Below are 21,242 nucleotides of genomic sequence, written 5' to 3'. Positions count from 1 at the left end.
TGAACTTATGACCCACAATACTGTAAGATAATAATATTTTGTATGGGTTTAAGTCATTCTGTGATAACTTATTCTAGCAGCAATAGAAAACTGATAGAAAAAAATCTCAATAAATTTTATAATCTATCACTTCTTCAGTGTCATAGCTTTGTTAAAATAGAAATTAAATTGGCAAAAATATTTTCTAAGGGATAAGTAAAATTGTTCAGTGTTTCATATGACAGGGTAAAATTTTTTTGGGGGGGAGTCCAGTCGTGGGGCCTGAACTCTGGGCCTGGGCGCTATCCCTCAGCTCTTCAGCTCAAGGCTAGTGCTTTACCACTTGAGCCACAGCGCCACTTCCGTTTTTTTTCTTTTTGCTTATGTGGTGCTGAGGAATTGAACCCAGGGCCTCATGCATGCAAGGCAAGCGCTCTTCCACTGAGCCACCTTCCCCGCCCTGACAGGGTATAATTTTGTGCCCAAGAAATTTTCATTCACAAGATGTCAAAAATTATACTCATGATAAGATCTAAAATTTAAAAGAACAATCATAATGCCAAGGAAAAATCAGATATACTAAAGAACTGTTGTATAAGGACAGCAATTTTCCATGTCACAAAGGAAACACAAAATTATTTTTTACTGTCAGATTAAATATGGGTCATAGACAAAGCTATAATAAAATGCTATTATCAACTTATAATGAATAATCAAGCTAAAGCATTTGTAACATGTACCAGTTTTATTTTCATTTCAGCAGTTTCACATATGAATAAACCCAATTTAGAATGATAGAATTACTACTTAACATAATGAATTGACAAAGTATATAAGGCAAATGGAGGTATGTTAATAAATAAATAAATAAATAAATATATATATATATATATACACAACTCACCAAGTTGTATGGATAATAGTTGAAGTATTTTTCTCTCTTCTTCCTTTCCTTCAGTTTTGGGCCATTGGAAATATGATTGTTTTCTGGAAGAGATAACAAAGAAAATCATTATCTAATGCTAATGTGCAATTGTGACCCATACCTTCCTCTCTTCTCCCTTAATGTTAGTAAATTATAAAAAGCACTCTTGATGTCTATTTAACAGAGCATTCTTTAAAAACATGTTATCACCTTTTCCAATGGACCATTTACCAATCAAAACTTATTTGTCCTATTACACAATTATTCAGAGATCTAAATTATAAAACAAGACAAAAAGCTCAAGTAAAGAAGAAAAATGAGACAGAAGTGGGAGGAGTTCAGGAAATTAGAGCCTGATCATGTTTATGAAATCTAAAGGCCCTGGAAAAATCCCAGATGGGAGAATGACATAATCAAGAATGTGTGGATGAATATATTTTTGAAATACATCAAGAAGAAAAATAAAAGTTCGGTATTTGTTACTAGCATGATGAACTTATTGACAAGTGCAAGCAGTTCAGGACTCAAACATTTAAGGATCAACTCATATAAAGTTGGTAAATTCATACTTAAGAATGGAAGAGCTTCTGAAAAAGATAACATCAAGGAAATAGATGAAGGAGTTAGACATTTATTTGAAATTTCTGAAGGATGTTATAAGAAGAAAAATAAGAGAAAGAATGACAGAAATAATAGAAGAAAGGAATGTTATAAAAATTAGGTCTGTTTTGTAAAAGTCTATTTTAGTTTTAGACAAATCTATGCATAAAATGATGTAAGTAGCAATGCTCTGCAAAATTCCTGCTGATTATCTTGTGGATCAGGTAGATTTTGAAATTAAACAGGCTAACTGGTTCCAATTTTTCTTTTCTGGGAATTAAATAATCCAGAGCTGCATTTTCAACTGTTTATAAGAGAAGAAAATAAGCTGCCAAGACACAGTTAATAATATTACATATGTTTGAATTTGCCATGAAGGAACTTTTAACAAACCCTCATATAACATCATGTTTTTTAAATTACTCCAAGCCAACTCCACCCAAGTTTCTTCTTCTTATTATTTATAAGTACAAGTTATAGCAAAATGAAAGCATTCGTTGGGAAACGTTGCTTCAGTAGAACAAACAATAACTTCAAGTGTTTTTGTTTACTTGCTCATTGAAATGACCCACGATAATCTAACCTGTTTTTTTTTCTGCTTAAGTAGCTATAGGTATTTCAGTTTACCAAAATGAGTTTATATAAAAATTTCACTAGGAACATTTTTGGGATATTATACAGGAATATAGACCCTGAAAGGAGGGACACAAATTAAGGCATGAAAAAGCATAAGAGGGGCGTTCCTACCCTTATGCAACCCTGAACTTGCTATTTTTGCAGAAGTTGATATGCACAGAAAGGGTACACACTGACACTTTTATCCTTTGGTTATTGACAAGTGATCATAGTCCTCCTCTTTAAGGATAAGTAAACATAGGACTCCAAGTGCTGTTCCCAATTCATCCAAGTTAAGCTAAAATGCTAAATGAGAGCATCAGTAGAGAATATCATTGCCATCTTTGTGGTAAAATATGGTTCTGGACTTCAATTTTTTTCATTAATTATTTCTGTGGCCTTTCTTTCTGCTTCAATTGTTGTTTACTGTTTTACAGGTAAACCCTACAGCCACAGGCAGAAGCAGGAGCAGCAGTGGAAATAGAAGGTAGGGGATGAAGTATTTGCCTTCAGTGACAGTTGAGTGGAATTACAGGAATAAGAGAGCACAAGAACTGAGGAGAGGAGAAGCTTGGAGGAAATAAGGACGGACCAGTGCCAGAGTTATGTAAACTCTGAGTTGGTTAAATTGAAACATCCATTCCATACATAAGGCAACTATTTTTTCCTTTTTTTTTTTTTGTCAGTCATGGGGATTGAAATCAGGGCCAGGGCCCAGTCCCGGAATTCTTTTTCTCAAGGCAAGCACTGTACCATTTTGAGCCACAGCTCCACTTCCGGTTTTTTGGTGGTTAATTGGAGTTAAGAGTCTTATGAACTTCCCTGCTGAGATCCTCAGATCTCTGCCTCCTGAGTAGCTAGGATTACAGCCACATGGTATCTGGTATAAGGCCACTATTCTTTCAGGATACCTCCTGAGCGGAGCTAGGGTTAACAATTCTCTGGACATCCCTTTTCTATAGGAACTGAACAGAATACACAAAGGAGAGGAATTTGCTATCCTCTTGTGCTAAATTCTAGGAGCTTCAGTTTATTCACTGGGTAGGGCCACAGGATGAACTAGGTAGGCTGTGCTTTCCCACCGTCTATGGTTTAATGTGGTGTATTTCCTCTCAAACTGTTTAATCCTCACTGTGAGACAAGAAGTAGGTAGAGGCAGTAACTTAAGAGGTAATCAGTGTTCTGCTTCATGAATAAATTTATTCATTTATGGGATGAATGCAATTAATGGACTACTGGATTCCTCAAGTGTGGGTCTGCTACAAAAGCCAGTTAGGTGGGCCACTCATTTGCCTCTTTCTTGCCCTCTCTTTTGCCCAGTGCCATAGGAGAATTCTTCTAACGACAAGAAAAATGAACATCCTTAGATGTTGCCCTCTGGCCTTAGACCAGAAACATGAGCCAACACAAGTCTCTTTTGATTTGACTTTATGCAGTAAGTGGTATTATTAGCAGCAGAAAATAGACTAAAACAACATATGAAGGTCTAAAAATAGCCATGTAATAGCAATGTAAATCTTCTTTGGTGCTCCAGCACCAGATCAAGCAAGCATTACAAGCAATGGTTGCCTAATGAATAGAATAGGGTAAAGGATACAGACAGAGATCCATAACAGCACAAGTACTACATACATGGGGCTGGTAAAGCCAAAACTGGGGCATATCCCCATGAACACAATGACCATTACTTCCTTCTTGAAAGAGATCCTGGTCTTTCCAGCAGTCCACTTTTATCCAAAGATCTACATCAACATCCAAGCCTCCTGAGTCTCAATGAATTGGCTATAGAACCAATAGGTCTGGGAAGCTGTTGACTCCATATCACAACTGTCATGGGAGAACATGGTAGAATCTGTCCAACATAGTGAACAAAGCTACCAGACTTTCTGAGTATAATTGTGGCCTTATGGCAGTACTTGAAGGAAGTTTTCCTTGTCACCCATGGTGGCAGCAGCTTCTATGGGATTTCTGATAATGGCCCAATGCAGAAGAGATCTTCAATTGCAAGAGGTAGATGGGAGTCTGTCTCAATAGCAATCAGTGGCTTTGTGCAAACACATTATGGAAAATGATTCCCTTCAGCTCTTTCTCTAGGCAGCATGATGCAATTGACTTCCTCCTGGGTTGTGTTGCAGTGCAAGTTGGGAAGGACTTCTGGATTATTTAAATAATCTTGCTTGTGATCATTTGAAGCATTTGTATGGCACAGATGCTTCCTAGCTTGGTTTCACTGACAGTCATCTGAGCAAGGAAGACTTTCTTTGCAGGAAACTGCATGACTAGTTCATGATAGGCTATCATGATCCCTTGTTAACCTCCAGAATCTTCTCAAACCTCCACATTCACTGCCTTATAAATTTCCATCTTGCTATTTTCCCTCAAGGCCTCCTTCTATAGGGTTTTATCACCAAAGTAATGCAAAGAGTGAAAAGATTTTACTTTATATGCTCAGTCAATCTCTTTTGTCAATGCAGTTTAACCTGTATCTAATGGGAAGAGTCATGTGGTCTCTTAGTTTTCAGTATGTAACACCTTTTCTGTTTGCCACAAACCCCTAAGTTCTGCCAGTTTCATTCTCCCAGTAAGTTCTCACCATATAGAAACAGCCAAATTTTCATTCTACACTGGAGTTACAACATTCCAAAGGAAGGAGATACTTGGAAATAACTCCAAAGAAAGAATCTTCCCTCACCTCTGTTTTAATTTTGGTGGTTGTAATTCTTTTCACAGCTCAATATACTTTTAAAAAATTCCTTTCAATTTATATCCTTTGGATTTATTCTTTTCTTTTTGCTGTTATTCAATCAGCATACATCATTTTCTACCTTAAAGCCTTTCTTTCCTTCTGGCTTTAAACTAATTTGTTATGTTAAAACTGCTACCCCACCCCACTTTTATTTTGATTCACCTCCTTTCTGTTATACTTTCTGGTTCAGATTTATGTAACAAATATAGGAACTACACACTCTTTAAATACGAAAGACATGATTTAAACTAAGTTGTTTTCTTAGATTTAACCCATCTACTTCCATTACAATCTTGCTATATTAGCCATTAAATCTAACATCTTTTATGGTTTATCTTTCTCTACTATACTATAGCTAATCTGGGTTTCTTCTGATGGTTTAAAAGTTGTAATTTTTTGGTAATACTTACTTTTAACCTACACTTCATAATCAAGTGTATTTATTCTGATGCCTTAAAATTGTTTCACATAGTTAAACTATTAGCAAACTTTTCTCTATCTTTGCCTTTCTATTTCCTAACCTTCTGGGATCATATCAACATGACTGGATGGAGAAACTTCTAAGAATAGAAAAGCATACTTGTGCATGTCCATAAAGGTGTCCCCAGAGGTTAACTAAGAGATCTCACGTAAACATAGATGGGATTAAACACAGGCATTTGCTTTTGCTTCCTGGCCAACATGAAGTAAAATGTTCCGTCTTGCTCTCATTGCTATGTTGGACAGAAACTTCTTAAATTCCGGGCCAATAATTTCTTTTTCCCTTGTTTCTTTTAGGTACTTATAGCAAGAGAAACTCTCTTCCTGTCTTCTTCCCACTTTCATCCAGCAAACTTACACATGGTGATGGGTTTTGAAAGTGTGGTAAATATCTATGGAGGTGATGTTCTGATTGCTGGATTTGACACCAAGGGTTGGAGAAAACTGGAGCTAAAGATTTGAAATATACATAGCTCTAACTACTGACTCTGGAAACAAAAAGTGTAAGAGAGAATATTAATGCTTACGCTATAGGCAGAAGGAAAAAAAAGACTGTAAATGAAATCAATCTACTGGTTGACCCATTGTAACAATGAGATGTACAAGACAGTATGTTGAAAATGAACTTTACAACTTTGGTGGGGGGCGGGAGAGGGGAGTTAGTTGTGGAGGTGGGAGGGAAGGTAGGGGTAAAACAAAGGAGGCAACAATGCCAACAATGCTGGATAGGAAATGTACACATTACCTTGCTCATGTAACTGTAACCCTTCTGTACAGTATTTTTACAATAAAACAGTACAAAAAAAGAGAGACTAATCCACTGAAGGAAATAGTAATAAAGGTTTAACATTCTAAAAATGAAGGTACTCCCACTGCCAGGAATTAATTTTATAGATGTCTCTACTGGACCCAAACCTGATTTTGCTAAGTTTAGCTACTTTGATTCTGTTTGGAAAGGTAAGTTAACTGGCCTGCCAGGACCCATCAAAAACAGTACCCTGATTAGAGGACTGGTTATAGTTACAAAACTGAGTTATTTCTAAGTTGGTTAGAAATTCCTGTCCTAAGAAGTAGCTCTCACTCTACTGCCTGCCACTTTACTCAATTCTGAGATGTTATAAAGATCTACTTATCATTCATACTGATCAGTAACAAAAACCAAAGCCATGAGAGGAAATTTGTTTTTAAAAAAGTGGTTTCTGACCAGAGAAGTCTTCAAGAAAAGGCAAACTACAATGATTTTTGAAGGTTGTTTTATTCAAAGCAGAAACATGAAGGCATCAGGTTCTTTTAGAACATAAATGCTATGTAATGCAATGACAGTAAATGCAATGACATTAAATGTTTTAAAAAAGTGAGCTACAAAGAACGTGAGTTTGCCTGAGATCTAGCCTTGAGAAAATTGAACATTTCTTATGCTACCTTTGTGATGAGACTATACAGCAAGGCAGTACAATTTTAAAGTTCTTTAGTGTTTATGTATTCACTTTTAACTTAGATACATTTTAGCTATGTATGTACAACCATTAATATTTGACCTCTAATCATTTGTTTGCTATGATTATTCCTGTTTGTATACATATAAATCAAATCATAAGCATCAAATGTATAGATTTTAAGTTCATATTTATGTTAACAATGAACATTACTATGAGCTAGAACCTGTTCAAAGCACTTACGTAAAGTATATTAATGCATAAAATAAATATATTAAAGATTTTCCCCAAACTTGCAGATGAGAAAATTGAGTACAGGTTAACAATGTACCATATCTTCTAAACAGAGGTGACAATCTGGATTTGAATTTGAGTACATGTAGTATTTAAACCTTAATGAAGTCCTAAGTTTGAATTAACTGTTTTTTCTTAGTGTAGTTTTAATCATTAAGTTTAAAATTTATCACTGCCAGAGTCTAACTTATATTATGCCTTTGTTGGATTACTGCTAATAATTTATGTGCTGGTTTCTTTCTTTGTGGAGGTGGAAATCACTTTTTTTACTCTCTTTCCTCCCCATCCTCCTATTTTAAGACTAAAAGGCAAATTAGGTTAAGATTTTTAAAAAGTATCAATTTAATATTGAGTAGTTAGAAATATGGTACACACAGACATCATAATACAACAAAATGCATACAATTTTAAGCCACTCTACGAACCCTTAACACAGATGGCTGACAGCTTCCAATACATAAAACTTTTGACTCCATTATCAGATATTGGGGAAAGGGTCATTTTAAATACCATTTAATCATGCGGTTAGCTTTTGTGTAGAAAAATAAATATGACAAATATATGGATTTCTGATGTTTAAATTGACATAGAAATCTAAAGTATCAATATTTTCATTAAAGCATTTTAAAGAAACATTCCATAACATGAAATTGAGAGCTCAAATTACATACAATGAAAAGGCATGAGGTTTTATTAGAATAGTATAATTCACACACTGAATATTTACATTAATAATAAACATAAAACTACAAAACAACCATTTATTCTTTAAGTCAGTAACTTTAGAAAATTATTCAATGATATCTGGGCATAGAGGTACATGTCTGTAGTTTCCCAAAAGAACATACTTACTGGAATAACCACAAACTTCCAAATTCTAGTGTTAATAAGGAATACAAACATACAAAGTAATTCAAGAACTTAATTCTACCTTTGGAGAAGTAGTGAAGGAGTAACATAACATCACTCCTAGGGGATTGTCAAAGCTTTACTAGAACTCCTGGAGAGTAGATTTTTGAAAACAATGAGAATGAAACTCAATCCATTTACCAGCACAAACCTGCAATATATTTTCTTCTCTAAATTTAATGTTCACAGTTCAGAACCATGAGTTAGTGAGCAAAGCTTGAATGTCCCCATACCTATCTCTTCAAAATGTCAGAGGAAAAAAAAAATCCATTACCTTCTCTCATCTAGCTATTTTTTTGTAGATAATAAAATATTACATATAGCAAACGTGACTGAACTCAATCTTTAAGAAATAAATAGTAGTTCTCAGAACACAATTCCTAAGTGGAACTTAAACCAAATGTTAATTAGGTTATATTACAAATTTCAAAAGTTTATCTAGTGTTATTACTAGGTAATAGTAATATACTTTCCATCATTTAAATCATTTACTTAAACTTATTAAAGTATTACCCAAGCTTTTATTAGTACTTCGCTACTAAAAAGATATCCTTTTACTTTACTAAACTGATCTCCATGTGAAATTATAGCTTTAGAGATCACTCGGAGACTTTTCCTCAAGATATATGAACAAAACATAAGAATAACATAGTTTTCAAGTCATAGTATATGAGGTATTCTTCACCTTAAATCTGAAGTCACAAAGTCATAATCTATGAACTGGAATTAGATATTGCTTTGATGTTTAACAGAATCTCCTGGGCTGAGAATTAATACCCAGTGGTATCAGTGCATGCTTTAAACTACCTTAGAAAAGAAAAAAAAAATCTATGCCAGATCCTGTGGGAACCTAATAAGGGTGGGACTTAGTGCAGACTGTTTCTTGTGACCTATTTATAAAACATTTCTTAAAAAACATTACAGGAATATGCTTTCTCAGACTACATAATTAGAAAGGAATTATCTCAAAGGAACTAAAAATAGTTTTTGAAGCTCTACATAATTATAAATTAGTTACTAACCCAGAATGATACCTTGAGCTTTAACATTTAAAATTAAAACCAAATTTATTAGATACTATGGTATAAAGCTCATTGAAAATGTACTTTAAGGAAAAAATGAGATTTTAAAATAGTAAGACTTTGCATCTACTTGTAGTCTAAGATATTTTTTATGGTTAAAATTGCCATAACCACAGGACAGATTAACCCTATATTAGGTTAGTAATCTTTATAACTTGACAGCAGGCCAAAACAATCCAATTTTGCTTAAGCTACAATATATGCACAAATAGGAAAATATCCTAGAATTAAAATAGCTTTAAAATTTTTATTAATGTTCAGTAGTCAAAGTTAAGTATTTACTAAAAATATCCACCACAAGATATCAAGAATTTAGTGTTTAAATATAAACTTTTATAATGTTCTTTCTCAGTTAAACAGTACTGAATGTAGTAGGTTACTTATATCAGAATGATTAAAATGTGACTTTGGAAAAAAAATTTAAATAAGACCAGATAGAGTAACATGATTTCTTTTCTCAACAGTCTTTTTTTTTGATAGGTCATGGGGCTTGAACTCTGTGCCTGGGTGCTACCCCTCAGCTCTTTAGCTCAAGGTGAGTGCTCTACCACTTGAGCCACAGTGCCACTTCCATGATTTCTTACTTCTTAGTAAGAAACAGAAGTTTGGGGAGTGAAAACTTCAAAGAATAGTCATGATTATGTACCTTAACTTGTGTTACTCTCAATGCAAAAAAGAAATACAATATTTGTGAGCACCATTAGAAACGTGTGTGTGTATAAAACTTTACCTGCTTAAAATTTGCATTTCTGAGTAAAGATATGTATGGAATTATGAAAAATACATTCTTAAGCTAACATGTCATGATTATTTTAAAATGTCTTATCCAGCATCCTCTCTACAAAGCTTCTGAAGAACACACTATAAAGAAATTAATATTCCTTCATAGTGCAAATTTCTTGGTTTTTCCAGAAGAATTACTAAGGAAAAAAAGAATGCATTCAATAGTATTTTCAAACTATCACTGGTATTCAAGAGGTAAAGGAAAAATGAAGTTGGCTAATGGATTTACAGAATAAGCCAATATGTTAGATATGTCTTCAAGAGATCACCACTCAGGCCTCAAATTATTTAATTTGTAGTAGTAAATATTCTGCACGGAAAAAACAATCCTCCCTTTCATAATGAAAGTTTCAAAATTATCACCTTAATTTAGTATTTCTGCAATATTCATACATCCAAATGCAAATCCTCTGCTCTGTCTTATATAATAGGTATCCTCAGTTCAGACAGTTCTTTAACGAAATCTTATTTAGATCCTATGTAGAGGCAGCTTACAATAGACTGCTATATGTCCTTGACACTTCTGAAAGATCCCTGCAATCACATGACATAGACAGAAGTTCTCTGATGCCATTGTCATATGAGGAAAGAATGATGTTATTCTCCATTTAAAATACGTTCAATTTCTTCTAGTCTTTTTAAAGCAGCAACTCTTTTCTTCTCAATTTCTTTGATGTCTTTTGTTGTTTTGTGGGGGACATCTTTGTCTGAATTTTTTGCTAATTGTTTGTTAGATTTAGAGTGACTTTTATTATCACTTGTTTTTATTATCTGTGCTGGTGTAGATTCACTTTTGATTTCTTTCTCATGTTCAACTGGAATTTTGTCTGTCTCTTCGTCTGATGTCTTTTCATCTGGGAATCCTGGCTGTTCTACAAAACCAGATGAGGAAATTTTATCCCTGACAATACTCAAGTGACGCTGAATATATTCCTCATGTGGCGCTAAGGCCAATGTTTCAACCAGGCATTTTTCAGCTTTTAGTAAGTCCTTTTCCTCAAAATAAACAACACAAAGATTGTGTTTTCCTTGTACATTGTTTGGATCCATCTCCAAAATCTTTTCAAAACATTTTTTTGCTCCAAGTATATCTTTTTTTTGATTCATCAGAATGTCTCCTTTTAAAATAAGTCCCTTGATATGATCAGGGTAGTATCTGAGTAATTCTTCTAAAATTGGCAGTGCCTTTAATTCCTTTGCAGTTTGGGAATACAAAAGAGCAAGATTAAACAAAGCACTTCTGAAATCAGCTTGTAATTTTATGGCTTTCTTCATCCAAATCTCTGCCTCACTGTCTTTTTTGTCATCCATGGCAAGCATTCCCAAGTTGAAATATCCATTAGCATCTTGGGGCTCTTCATTTACATAGTGAAGAAGACGTTTTCTAGCTTCAGGTCTAAGTTTGACTTCACCTAAGAATATTTTTTAAAGAAAAATACTGTGAAATGAATTAAGCTGGATGATTCACTTTCAAGTATTTACTTAGATTATAAAATGTAGCATTAAACAACTAATTCTCATACATCAATAAAAAAATTTAAAGCCAAAGCCTAAGTTCATACAGAAAACAATGTGTGTCAACACTGAAGTGAGATATCACATCCTTTCCCAAGCACTAGTGTTTCAGAAACTAAGAAATCTCTTTATCATTCACAATCAAACATAGAAAATAGAGAAAGAAGCAAAGAATCCCCAAAACATATATTCAATCAATGTTGGTTCTGTTACCATTATAACTTTATACATTAAGTTATTAAACTTCTCTAGGTTAACTTTTGTGTTAACTCTCTGAATTTTCTAGAATTACACAAGTTATGTATGTAAAAGGTTTAGCAAATTATATCGTTAAATAAAAAGTATTAGAATTATAAAATCTGATTTTCTGGTATGTCAGATCAAATTTTTAAGAAAGTGTCAATGATATTAGCTATATAATTAAGATTTGAAAAATAAAATATTTAGACAAGTTCTATTGCAAATAAAAACTTTTCAAATACTATAGTTAAATACCATGTGCTGTAATATTATGTTGGATAATGAGCTGTTTTGTAAGGTTGGAAAAAATCTTACAAAAGTATGTTTTCTATAAATTTATATAAACGTAAGGAAAAAAGGTTATTTAGTTTTATAAAATGTCTCCTCTTTATCTAAACTGATCCTGAATGCACAGCTTTCCTGTGTCTGCCAATGCTGGCAGTATGGGTGTGTGCCACCATATTGGCTCAGTGCTATTCTTTCAACTGACAGTATCATCAAAGAAAAAATTCTTCTGCTGTTAAGAATTGCTTACAAACTGAAATATCTGATTCACCACACCATAAAATCTTACTTATGAAAAACTGAAAGAAAAACTGAAAATAAGTCATTTGGGCTTCACATCTTACCATGAACTAGCTACTAAAGTAACTTTATGAATTTGAGGTAGTTGTTAGACTTTGAACTCCATTAAAATAGAAGATCAATGAAAGTAAATTCAATGGTCCTCTTGAAGTTCTAAAATTCTGTAATTTTTGATACTTTCATCCTTTTTGTATGTATTATGAACTATATCTAAGAAATAATCAAAGTTGTAAATAAAGGGATTTCTTTCCAACATAAATATCATAACTCATCTAGGCAATCTTATGAATGCAAACTAAAATTCTTACATAAAATTAAGTACATATTTACTCTGATTAATATTTCAGTTTTGTCTTGTATATTTAATATATAAATGTTTATAAATATAATAGATGGGGTATTTCTTAATAAATTACCTGAAGCATCATTTTTAATACATACCAGAAGAAAGAACAAGTACTGTTACATATGCTTGCACTTACTACTTGAAAAGAGTTTACTTCAAGTGTTTTAAATATTCATTAATGCCCAGATCTGTTCATGTTTGCTGTAGGTAATGGCACTTCAGGTTTTACTATACTTCCAAACTGCCATTTAGTTAAATATAGAAAAAAAGTGATAAAGTATACCTGATTCTTGCATTAATATAGCAGAATTGAATAGTGCTAGCTTATGCTTTGGATTTAGTTCCAATGCATGATTAAAGTTCTTTAGAGCTTCATTTGGTTCTTTAAGTTCAATATAGACAATTGCCAAGTTATACCAAAGATCTGCATTATTTCTGTCTAGCTCCAGTGCTTTAAGATAGGCTTCCTTTGCTTTGAGAGGCTTATTCATCTTTAAAAGCAATTCTCCCCTGTCAAAAAATCAAATAAAAAGTTTACTTAGAAAATTACATGTCAGTTAATACACACAATTCTTCACAAGTTTTAAGCTTTTCTACATGCAATTTTCTTTTTTTTAGACTTAAAAGTTCTCTCTGAAAAAGGAAATATTTGAAATCTGAACTCCTTAGTTCAGAAATGTAGTTTCATATATTATCAAATATTATTAAAGAAAGGGAATTACTTGACTTTTAGAAGTAAGAAAAGCAGACAGAAAAAAATCTATTTCTCAACATATCTTAAAAAGAGACAAAACAGGCATTATCCGACAAATAATAGCAAATACAGAGTGGAAAACCAATGAATTTATCAAGTGATAAAATTATAGTACTTTAAGAAACATATACCCAAGTTAGAGGGAAACTCCAGTATTCAAATCTATGACAGTGTTATGTGTTTTTGTCTGCATCCCAGTGTATAAATAAGCTCCTTCACAATATCCTTATAAAATAAACATTCATGTAAAGGAAAAAAGAGAAAGGAAATTTCAAAAAGTTGGATGGGTGGGAAGGTACTAGTGCCACCTGCCGACAGTTTATAGGAACACATCTACAATTAAGGATTAGTTTGAAAACCACTGTTATGCAGTTGTTGTTTTTTTGAGAATTTTCAAAAGGAATTTGCTTTAACATATTTTTATAACATCCTTTCAACAGTAACTTCTAGGAATGACCATTTTTTAACTGCAAGTATTGATTTTTAAATTTTTTTTAGTTCCTGTCCCAGAGCTTGAACCCAGGTCCTGGGCACTATACCTGAGTGTTTATATCCAAGGCTGTCTACCACATGGGCCACAGTGCCATTTCTAGCCTTTTGGTGGTCAATGGAAATAGGAGTCTCATGGACTTTCCTGCCCAGGTTGTCATTGAACCATGATCCTCAGATCTCAGCCTCCTGAGATGCTAGGATTGCAGGTATGAGCCATTGGCTCCTGACATACTGAATAATTCTTAACCGATGAATGTAACACAATGAGCACTGGGTAAAGCTATAAAAGGCAACTCCAATTTAAGAACAGATTTTTATCTCAAAAAGTTAAATTCAGGTGCATAATGCCTGTGTGGACCTGATCATACAAAATAATACTTACAAAATGAGCTCTAGGAAATGGAAATGAGTTTTTTTTTCTTGTTTGCTATTTTTGTTTTCTTTTCTTTTTGTCCTGTTTGTTTGTCTGGATGTCTCTGGGAATGTAAGGGGAGGCATGGAAATGGAGGGCCAAAGGATGAACAAAGAGTGAACAAATGCATCAGTGAACTCACTGGACACTACACTGAAAATAAACTACACAACTTGAGGTGGGATCGAAGGGAAAAACTGTAGTGAGGGAAGGGGTTGGCATTATCCAAAAGGAAATGTACTCTTTGCCTGACTTATGTGTAACACCTCTGTTTTTAGCACTTTCAAAAAAAAGTTAAATTCCTAATGTACTTTCCTTATAGAAATAGTGTTGCAAATTATGACTAGGTTAACTGGGCAAGAAACAAAACTAAGCTTAACATACATTTTCCCTAAGTATAGTAAATAACTACAGTAGAACACAGATCATGTTCTAACATGTCATGTCAGAAAACATTTTTTTATTGTCAAGGTGATGTAGGAGGGGTGGGGGTTACAGTTACATAAGGTAATGAGCACATTTCTTGCTAAACTTATTACCCCTTCCCTCAATTTTCTCCTACTTTCTCTCTCTTCCAACCGCCCCCCCTAAGTTGTACAGATCATTTCCAATGTATTGTCTTGTGTATATTGCTGTTGCATTGGTTCCTTCTTGTCCTTTGTCTCACCATTCTCTTGTTTTCCTTCCCTTTCCTAATTCAAATAAACATATATACAATACCAGGGTACCAAAATCAAATGTAGTGACAAGAGGGGATATACCTTAGGGGCAGACCATACAAAAAAAAACAAAAAATCATAAAGGAACCAACCCAGATGCCCTTCAGTAGATGAATGGATCAAGAAATTGTGGTGTGTGTGCATGCGCGCACATGCACGCGCACACACACACACACACACACAAGGATTCTATGCTTCCATCAGAAAGAATGGCACAAGAAAACATTTTTTAACTGCTGTTTTTTGGCAAAGTAATCATTAATCAGTCAATTTTCAAAATATGGCTATCGGAAATTAGGAATCCTCTAGTCAATTAAATTTGTCAAACTAAAACAAGCTATTAACTCCTATACACTTGGTTGTCAATTAGGGCAACTAAAAGAAAAGCATGCCAAGTTAGTCAAAAAATGTACATGAGGTGTATCTTCAATTTTGTACAATGATAGCTCTAAAGTAAAGTGTAATACCTGCTGATGTAAGCCTGCTTGAAGTCAGGCCTCATGCTTATTGCTTGTCGATATAGCTGATCTGCTTCTTCTAGACGGGATTCATTTGCTCGGATCAGGTTGGCCAGATTGATATAAACATTTAAGTGGTTAGGTGCAATTCTGGCTGCATATTTTTTGCCAGGAATAATCTATTTAACACAAAAAGCATTTTCATATATTTGGCAAAAAGTATGTTTTCTTGACATGTTATTTAAAATAACATAGAATGTAAGATTAAAGTTTTACAAGACTAACAAAAAATAAATGAAACTGAATGCTTTATTATTCAATAAACATAAATTCTATTGTTAGAACTGAAAGACATTTCTTATTTACATATATCTTTTTATGAAATCAGATATCAGAATCTATTTAGGTCAAGGTCTCTTTAAGTCTATCACAACAAAAACAGAATACTCCAGAACTCCTATTATAGTCTAGTTGTATACACTGTTGTTAAATACCATGTTATCAGCAAAGTATTTCCCAGCTGTGAAAAATTACAGCTAGTTTCAGAGTTATACTAACAACTCAGTTGTTTCTTAACATTGTGAAATAAAATGTTGTATTTACTATTCATGTTAAATATTATCCTATTTAATGTGTACCCAAATTTTGAGCAAATAACATTAATAAAAACCTTAAAAATATAATTTATATCATTTTAGGACTGCAATGTTCCTTAGGATATCATATGGCTCAACTTTGCTTTAAGAAAAAATTTTAAGTTACAAATCAGTGTGAAATGATTCTAATTGAGAAATCTGCACATCAGGTTAAATGGTCTTTTCTGATGACACAAAGTTGATAAAGGGTAGAGTGAGATCTTCCATCTTTAAGATTGCATTATTATATCCAAAAAATATTGTCTCATTATAAAAACTGTTGAATACAATATTGCAGCAGAGATACAGGCATTCTTTTTTCACCTGTATTAACAGTTGTAATGAATTTAGTATTTAAAGCACAAAATCTCTACTTAAAAGTCATTTCACTCAGGAGGAGAATGAAGACCATCTAATATTTATAATCTAACATTAAGTATTTACAAATAAACTAAAACAACCCCCCAAGAAATCTTTAAAGAAAACAAATGCACATATGTAGGGACACTTGATTCATTTGAAACTTTGTCAAACTGAAGAAAATAATTTCCCATCTAGCTAATTCTATTAATATGGACACATAGTAGACATGATACAATAAATTACTAAAACTTACTTGAGGCATTAATGATTTAGCCATCATGTAAGATTCTTCAGCTTCTCTGGTTTTATTTAAATTTTTATAAGTTCTTCCTACATTCATGTGGGCACCAATATCATCTAAAATTTAATGAAAGTTATAATTTTTAAAATATATTAAACAGTATTTAATGTAAACCTCTATGAAATGCTTTATAAACACACTGGGCAAAAAGTGCAAAAGCAGACAACTTCTAGTTTTCTCTTTGAAGTTTATTTAACACAAATTGATACAAGTTAGGACCAATGGTAACTATAAAATTACTTAAAGCACTGAAAGTGAGGAAATGTACACACATGAAAAAATTATTCGAATGTATCTTTTCAGGGTAAACATATACAGAAATAGAGAGCTAATGATGACATTTACATAATTTGTCCCTGTATTTTTACTACACTACTAAGACTTGTTTTTATTTCTTTAATCTCATCATTTTGGCCTTCACTCAGAAAATATGGCTCAACTCTACAAGTGAAAACATACATCATGTCTTTTCAAATTTAAGTGTCATAAATGTTATGTATCACCGTGGGATAACAGCAAAGAAACTGAATAAACTATGATTTGGTATTTTTTGTGAATATAAATGTAATGAGAATATAATGGAGTATTAGGATCATAGCAGTAAGATGCTATGGTCCTTTTCTTTAAATGACCTATTTCTGTAGAAATACTATGAAAATGTACTTACAGAAAGAAAACAATACAATTTAAGAAATATATGATGACTTAATCATACTAGTTTTTTTGTAAATACACATTCTCAGTAAGTATTTCAAAGGCTGGGAATAAACTTGAATATCTAAACACGGTTATCTAAATAAACATGAATATCTAACAGACATGAAAAGGTTTCAAATTATGATTAATTGCCTTCAATACTGATGATTTTGCAAGTGTGGAAGAGTAGCTCTGACTGCAACTCCCAGGACACACAGGTGCCAAGCACCTTGGGCATTTCCCTGGGAGGAGGGCAATAGTCCTGAGATTTTGCTATGCTATTTTCCAAAATAGCAATTGAGTGTAGATGTGTAACAAGTTCAGAATATGAAGGATGAGAAAATTTATTTTTTTCATTTTAGATATATAGCTGAGTCAAAAGGGGGCCAAATATGACACAAAGTTTGTGTTAGTCATTTCCAGTCCTGGTTGTAAATCAGAGTATCAGTAGTTATTAAAATAAAAAATTCAGATGTTACTCAGCTCTAACAAAACATATTCTCTTCAGAAATAGGATTTGCAAAAGTATGTTTGAAAGTTTCAAATGCAAGTCTAATGGTAGACTAGGCTGAAAAATCACTGCATTCCCATGTATAGATAAACATATAGAATAGGGAATCTATTTTTTATCAGCTAAATTCATATTTGTTATAGAGATTAGAAAGCTATTTGGGGAAAATGAAGAGTATATTAAGACCTAAAAAATTATGCAGTAAAAATTTAAAAACAGGTGGAAAATTTGAATAAAGTGTAATTAGATTAGTATTTAAAACACTGCTATTATTAGCCTGAACTAACTTTAGAAGAGAGATATCTACCTAGCTACATCAGGCTTTAGAATTATGGTAAGGAGACAATGCCATCAATATAGATTTCAGGTACAGCTCTACTTTCCAAAAAACAAGGATAGTGATTAGCTATCCTTTAGCATTTGAAAGGATTTCTCAATATAACTAATAACATGAGACATATTTTCTAAGCAATTTTAAAATAAATTAACAAAGTTAAAATAATCCAGACTGGATTGTTTAATGGTAAATTTAAATTTGAAAAAAAATTAAGAAAATAATGCAAGATTAAAATAAATATTCAGATAACTAAAAAGCTAAAAAGTTTTTGTTGTTGTTTTGTCTGTTGTAGGGAAAGAACTCAGGGCCTGGACACTGTCTATCAACCTGTTGGTGCTTAAGGCTAGCACTCATTACCACTTGAGCCACAGAGTACCTCCAGTTTTTGAGTGGTTAATTGGAGATAGGAATCTCATGGGGACTTTCTACCCAAGCTGGCCTTGAACCACAATCCTGAGATCTCAGCCTCCTGAGAAGCTAGGATTATAGGCATGAGCCACCGGCACCCAGCTCTAAAAAGTTTTAAAGAACAAATTAGCTGTTATGAATGAGGAAATTATCTGAATCTATAGAAGTAGGCTGCCTTTAATGTGATAAAAATGAGGATCTCACAGATCTTAAATATACTCTTTGATTATTACATTCCCTTCTCTACTGAAACATCTAATATTATCTTATTTTTTATCATGGGAAGGAGATCAGAAGGGAACTCAATGTCTCATCATTAAATCTATCAACAAATTTAGTGGTATGAATATGCGTATGGATGTGTTTACAATATTATCACATACCCTGTATAAAAATGGTCAATCTTTTCTGTCTTTTTTTTTTTTTTTGGGTCCGGTTGTGGTGCATGAACTCTGGGCCTGGGTGCTGTCCCTAAGCTCTTCAGCTCAAGGCTAGCACTCTACCACTTGAGCCACAGCGCCACTTCTGGCTTTTTTCTTTTTGCTTATGTGGTGCTGAGGAATCGAACCCAGGGCCTCAGGCATATAAGGCGAGCACTCTACCACTGAGCCAACTTCCTAGCCCCTCTTTTTGTCTTTTCTACTATTAAAAATTATCTTCACTGAAATATATTTTGCAAGGAAGGTTTTTATCTCACTTTGTATTTTGTCTCTTTCAAATGATAATTTCTTAGTCATTTCTCTGATCTCTATTTCTAATCATTACTCTTATTTTTTATCTCTTTAATATTTTTTGTATGCATGTTTACATGAAAGACCCTATGTGTGTGTATATATGTATATATATATATATATGTTATATTGTATATTTTTGGTGTGTAGCTATGTGTATTTTTTCACTCACTTTCCACTGACAGAGATAAAAGGACACAATTGGTTTTCTCTGAAATATTTCGAGTTAGTAAATTGGAACAACAGTTCTAAAAATCTCTTATTAAAGAAAATTTCTTCTGTTTTTATAAGTAAAGAGTAGATACAGATTAGAGGCTTTCTCTTTTATATCCAACCTTTGTCTAGGAAAGGTCTTTCCAAAGGAAGAGGAAATTAAACTGGAGTTATGACATTTGGCCTAGAGTTTCTTGGGTAGTTGTTACCTGTGAGACATTTTGATTAACTTCTGTTCACTGTTTCTAACAGAAACTTGGTTATGTCTTGGGGTTCTGTCTATGGTTTACATTATGCAAGTGGTGATTGAGTTTTTTCATATCCTTTGCAATACTGAGCTTAAAAGAAGAGTTCATGTGCTTCATCTCTGGTTCTGTTTTCAGAAAATTCTCATTCCTCTTTAAAATTAAACTGTATACTTCACTATTCTCTTGTTGAAGTTACCAATCTTTGGATCTTGATTCTCTGCTGTGCTTTCAAACATCCCTCAGCCAAAATTCTTCTGATTTCAAAATCTACACTGTGGCCTTGATACTCTTTTATTTTTCTAGTGATTTTTACTACCCTCTTACTTTAGTTAGTTCAATGGACACAGTTTTTTTCAGCTAGAGAATAATAAAAGTGATCACCAGTCTGCATCTTTCCAGTTAGATTTTGTGTATCATGATTTTATTTGGTTGTCATGAGTAGAAAGTAATATTGACATTTGGTAAATGGGAATTACATGTGGTACATATCCTGTAATATAGATTATACTCTTGAAATTCTAATGCCATTTTCTCTACTGAAAATTTCTGCTGCTTTAGTTACACCCTACTCAAACACTAGTTCTACGTATTTGTTGATCCAGTCATTTTTCCTATATCAGTTACCCTCTCTTCAGATCCTTTCTGAATCAACTTACGTTATCCTACATTAATCTCTCCCTTAGTTTATGTTTCTTGGTAAAACAAACTTGACAAAAACCCTTATCTTAATGACTCAGTAATTCATGCTTAGAACATGACTACTACTATAGCTGGAAAGCAGCTACATCAACTGATTTAATTTTAAGTTATTACTAACATTAAGTAGGGTGTTGTTAGAATTACCTGTCATTATATTTTTATAGTCTACATATTTTCTTAGCTTCCTAGAGCCTAGTTTCTCCAGTGTGATATATGGGGCTTATCAGAAAGACAGAATGCAGGGTCTACTTATATTTTTCTACACCAAAATATATAATATACTAAGATGTCCAAGCTTTATGTGCATACTGACATTTGTGAAGCACTTAGATAACCACTTTATATACTCTTCTATTCTTACAATTTCTTCCCTTTACTCTGTATTATTTTATTCTCTATTTCACTGAAAGAAAAATAGAAGACAATTTAAGAAACGTATTCCATATCCTGTATTTATCTGTCTCTATCCACATCCATATACTGTGTCTTCCCTGTTCCCACATTTAGCTCTTAATACATTTGAATGAATTCTTCAACTTGTGCATCAGATCTTTTCTCTCTCCACTCATCTTTATAAGAACATCAATCTAGTAATACATCTTTCCACCTGACATTTTCCTTAGTGTTACTGGATTTCCTCTAACATGCTTTGTTCCTCCCACTTTAAAATAAAAAATTAAAACAAAAGACCCTCATCTACCACATTTTTATGCTCCCATATCCTTCCAAT

General features: G+C 33.1%; 1 protein-coding gene across 4 annotated transcripts in view; it reads right to left on the bottom strand.

Moving 5' to 3' along the window:
- Positions 1–883: 883 nt before the first annotated feature.
- Tmtc3 (transmembrane and tetratricopeptide repeat containing 3) overlaps positions 884–21,242 on the bottom strand; it is a 47,089-nt gene continuing 26,730 nt past the window's right edge. For 3 of the 4 annotated variants that reach the window (XM_013021948.1, XM_013021956.1, XM_013021969.1), the window contains 4 exons: positions 16,622–16,725; positions 15,380–15,549; positions 12,819–13,045; positions 9,993–11,261 (listed from right to left, as the gene is read on the bottom strand). In XM_013021948.1, the coding sequence (XP_012877402.1) occupies positions 10,447–11,261; positions 12,819–13,045; positions 15,380–15,549; positions 16,622–16,725 (1,316 nt within the window). In that variant the 3' untranslated portion in view covers positions 9,993–10,446. Of the gene's footprint in view, positions 967–9,992; positions 11,262–12,818; positions 13,046–15,379; positions 15,550–16,621; positions 16,726–21,242 lie in introns of those variants that run through there. The other variant, XR_001175259.1, reaches the window with a different exon arrangement.

Source organism: Dipodomys ordii, unplaced genomic scaffold, assembly GCF_000151885.1.
Source record: "Dipodomys ordii isolate 6190 unplaced genomic scaffold, Dord_2.0 Scaffold3, whole genome shotgun sequence".
In the NCBI taxonomy this organism is placed as follows: Eukaryota; Metazoa; Chordata; class Mammalia; order Rodentia; family Heteromyidae; genus Dipodomys; species Dipodomys ordii.
The sequence above is the reverse complement of the archived record's forward strand: the minus strand, read 5'-3'. Positions and strand labels throughout refer to the sequence as shown.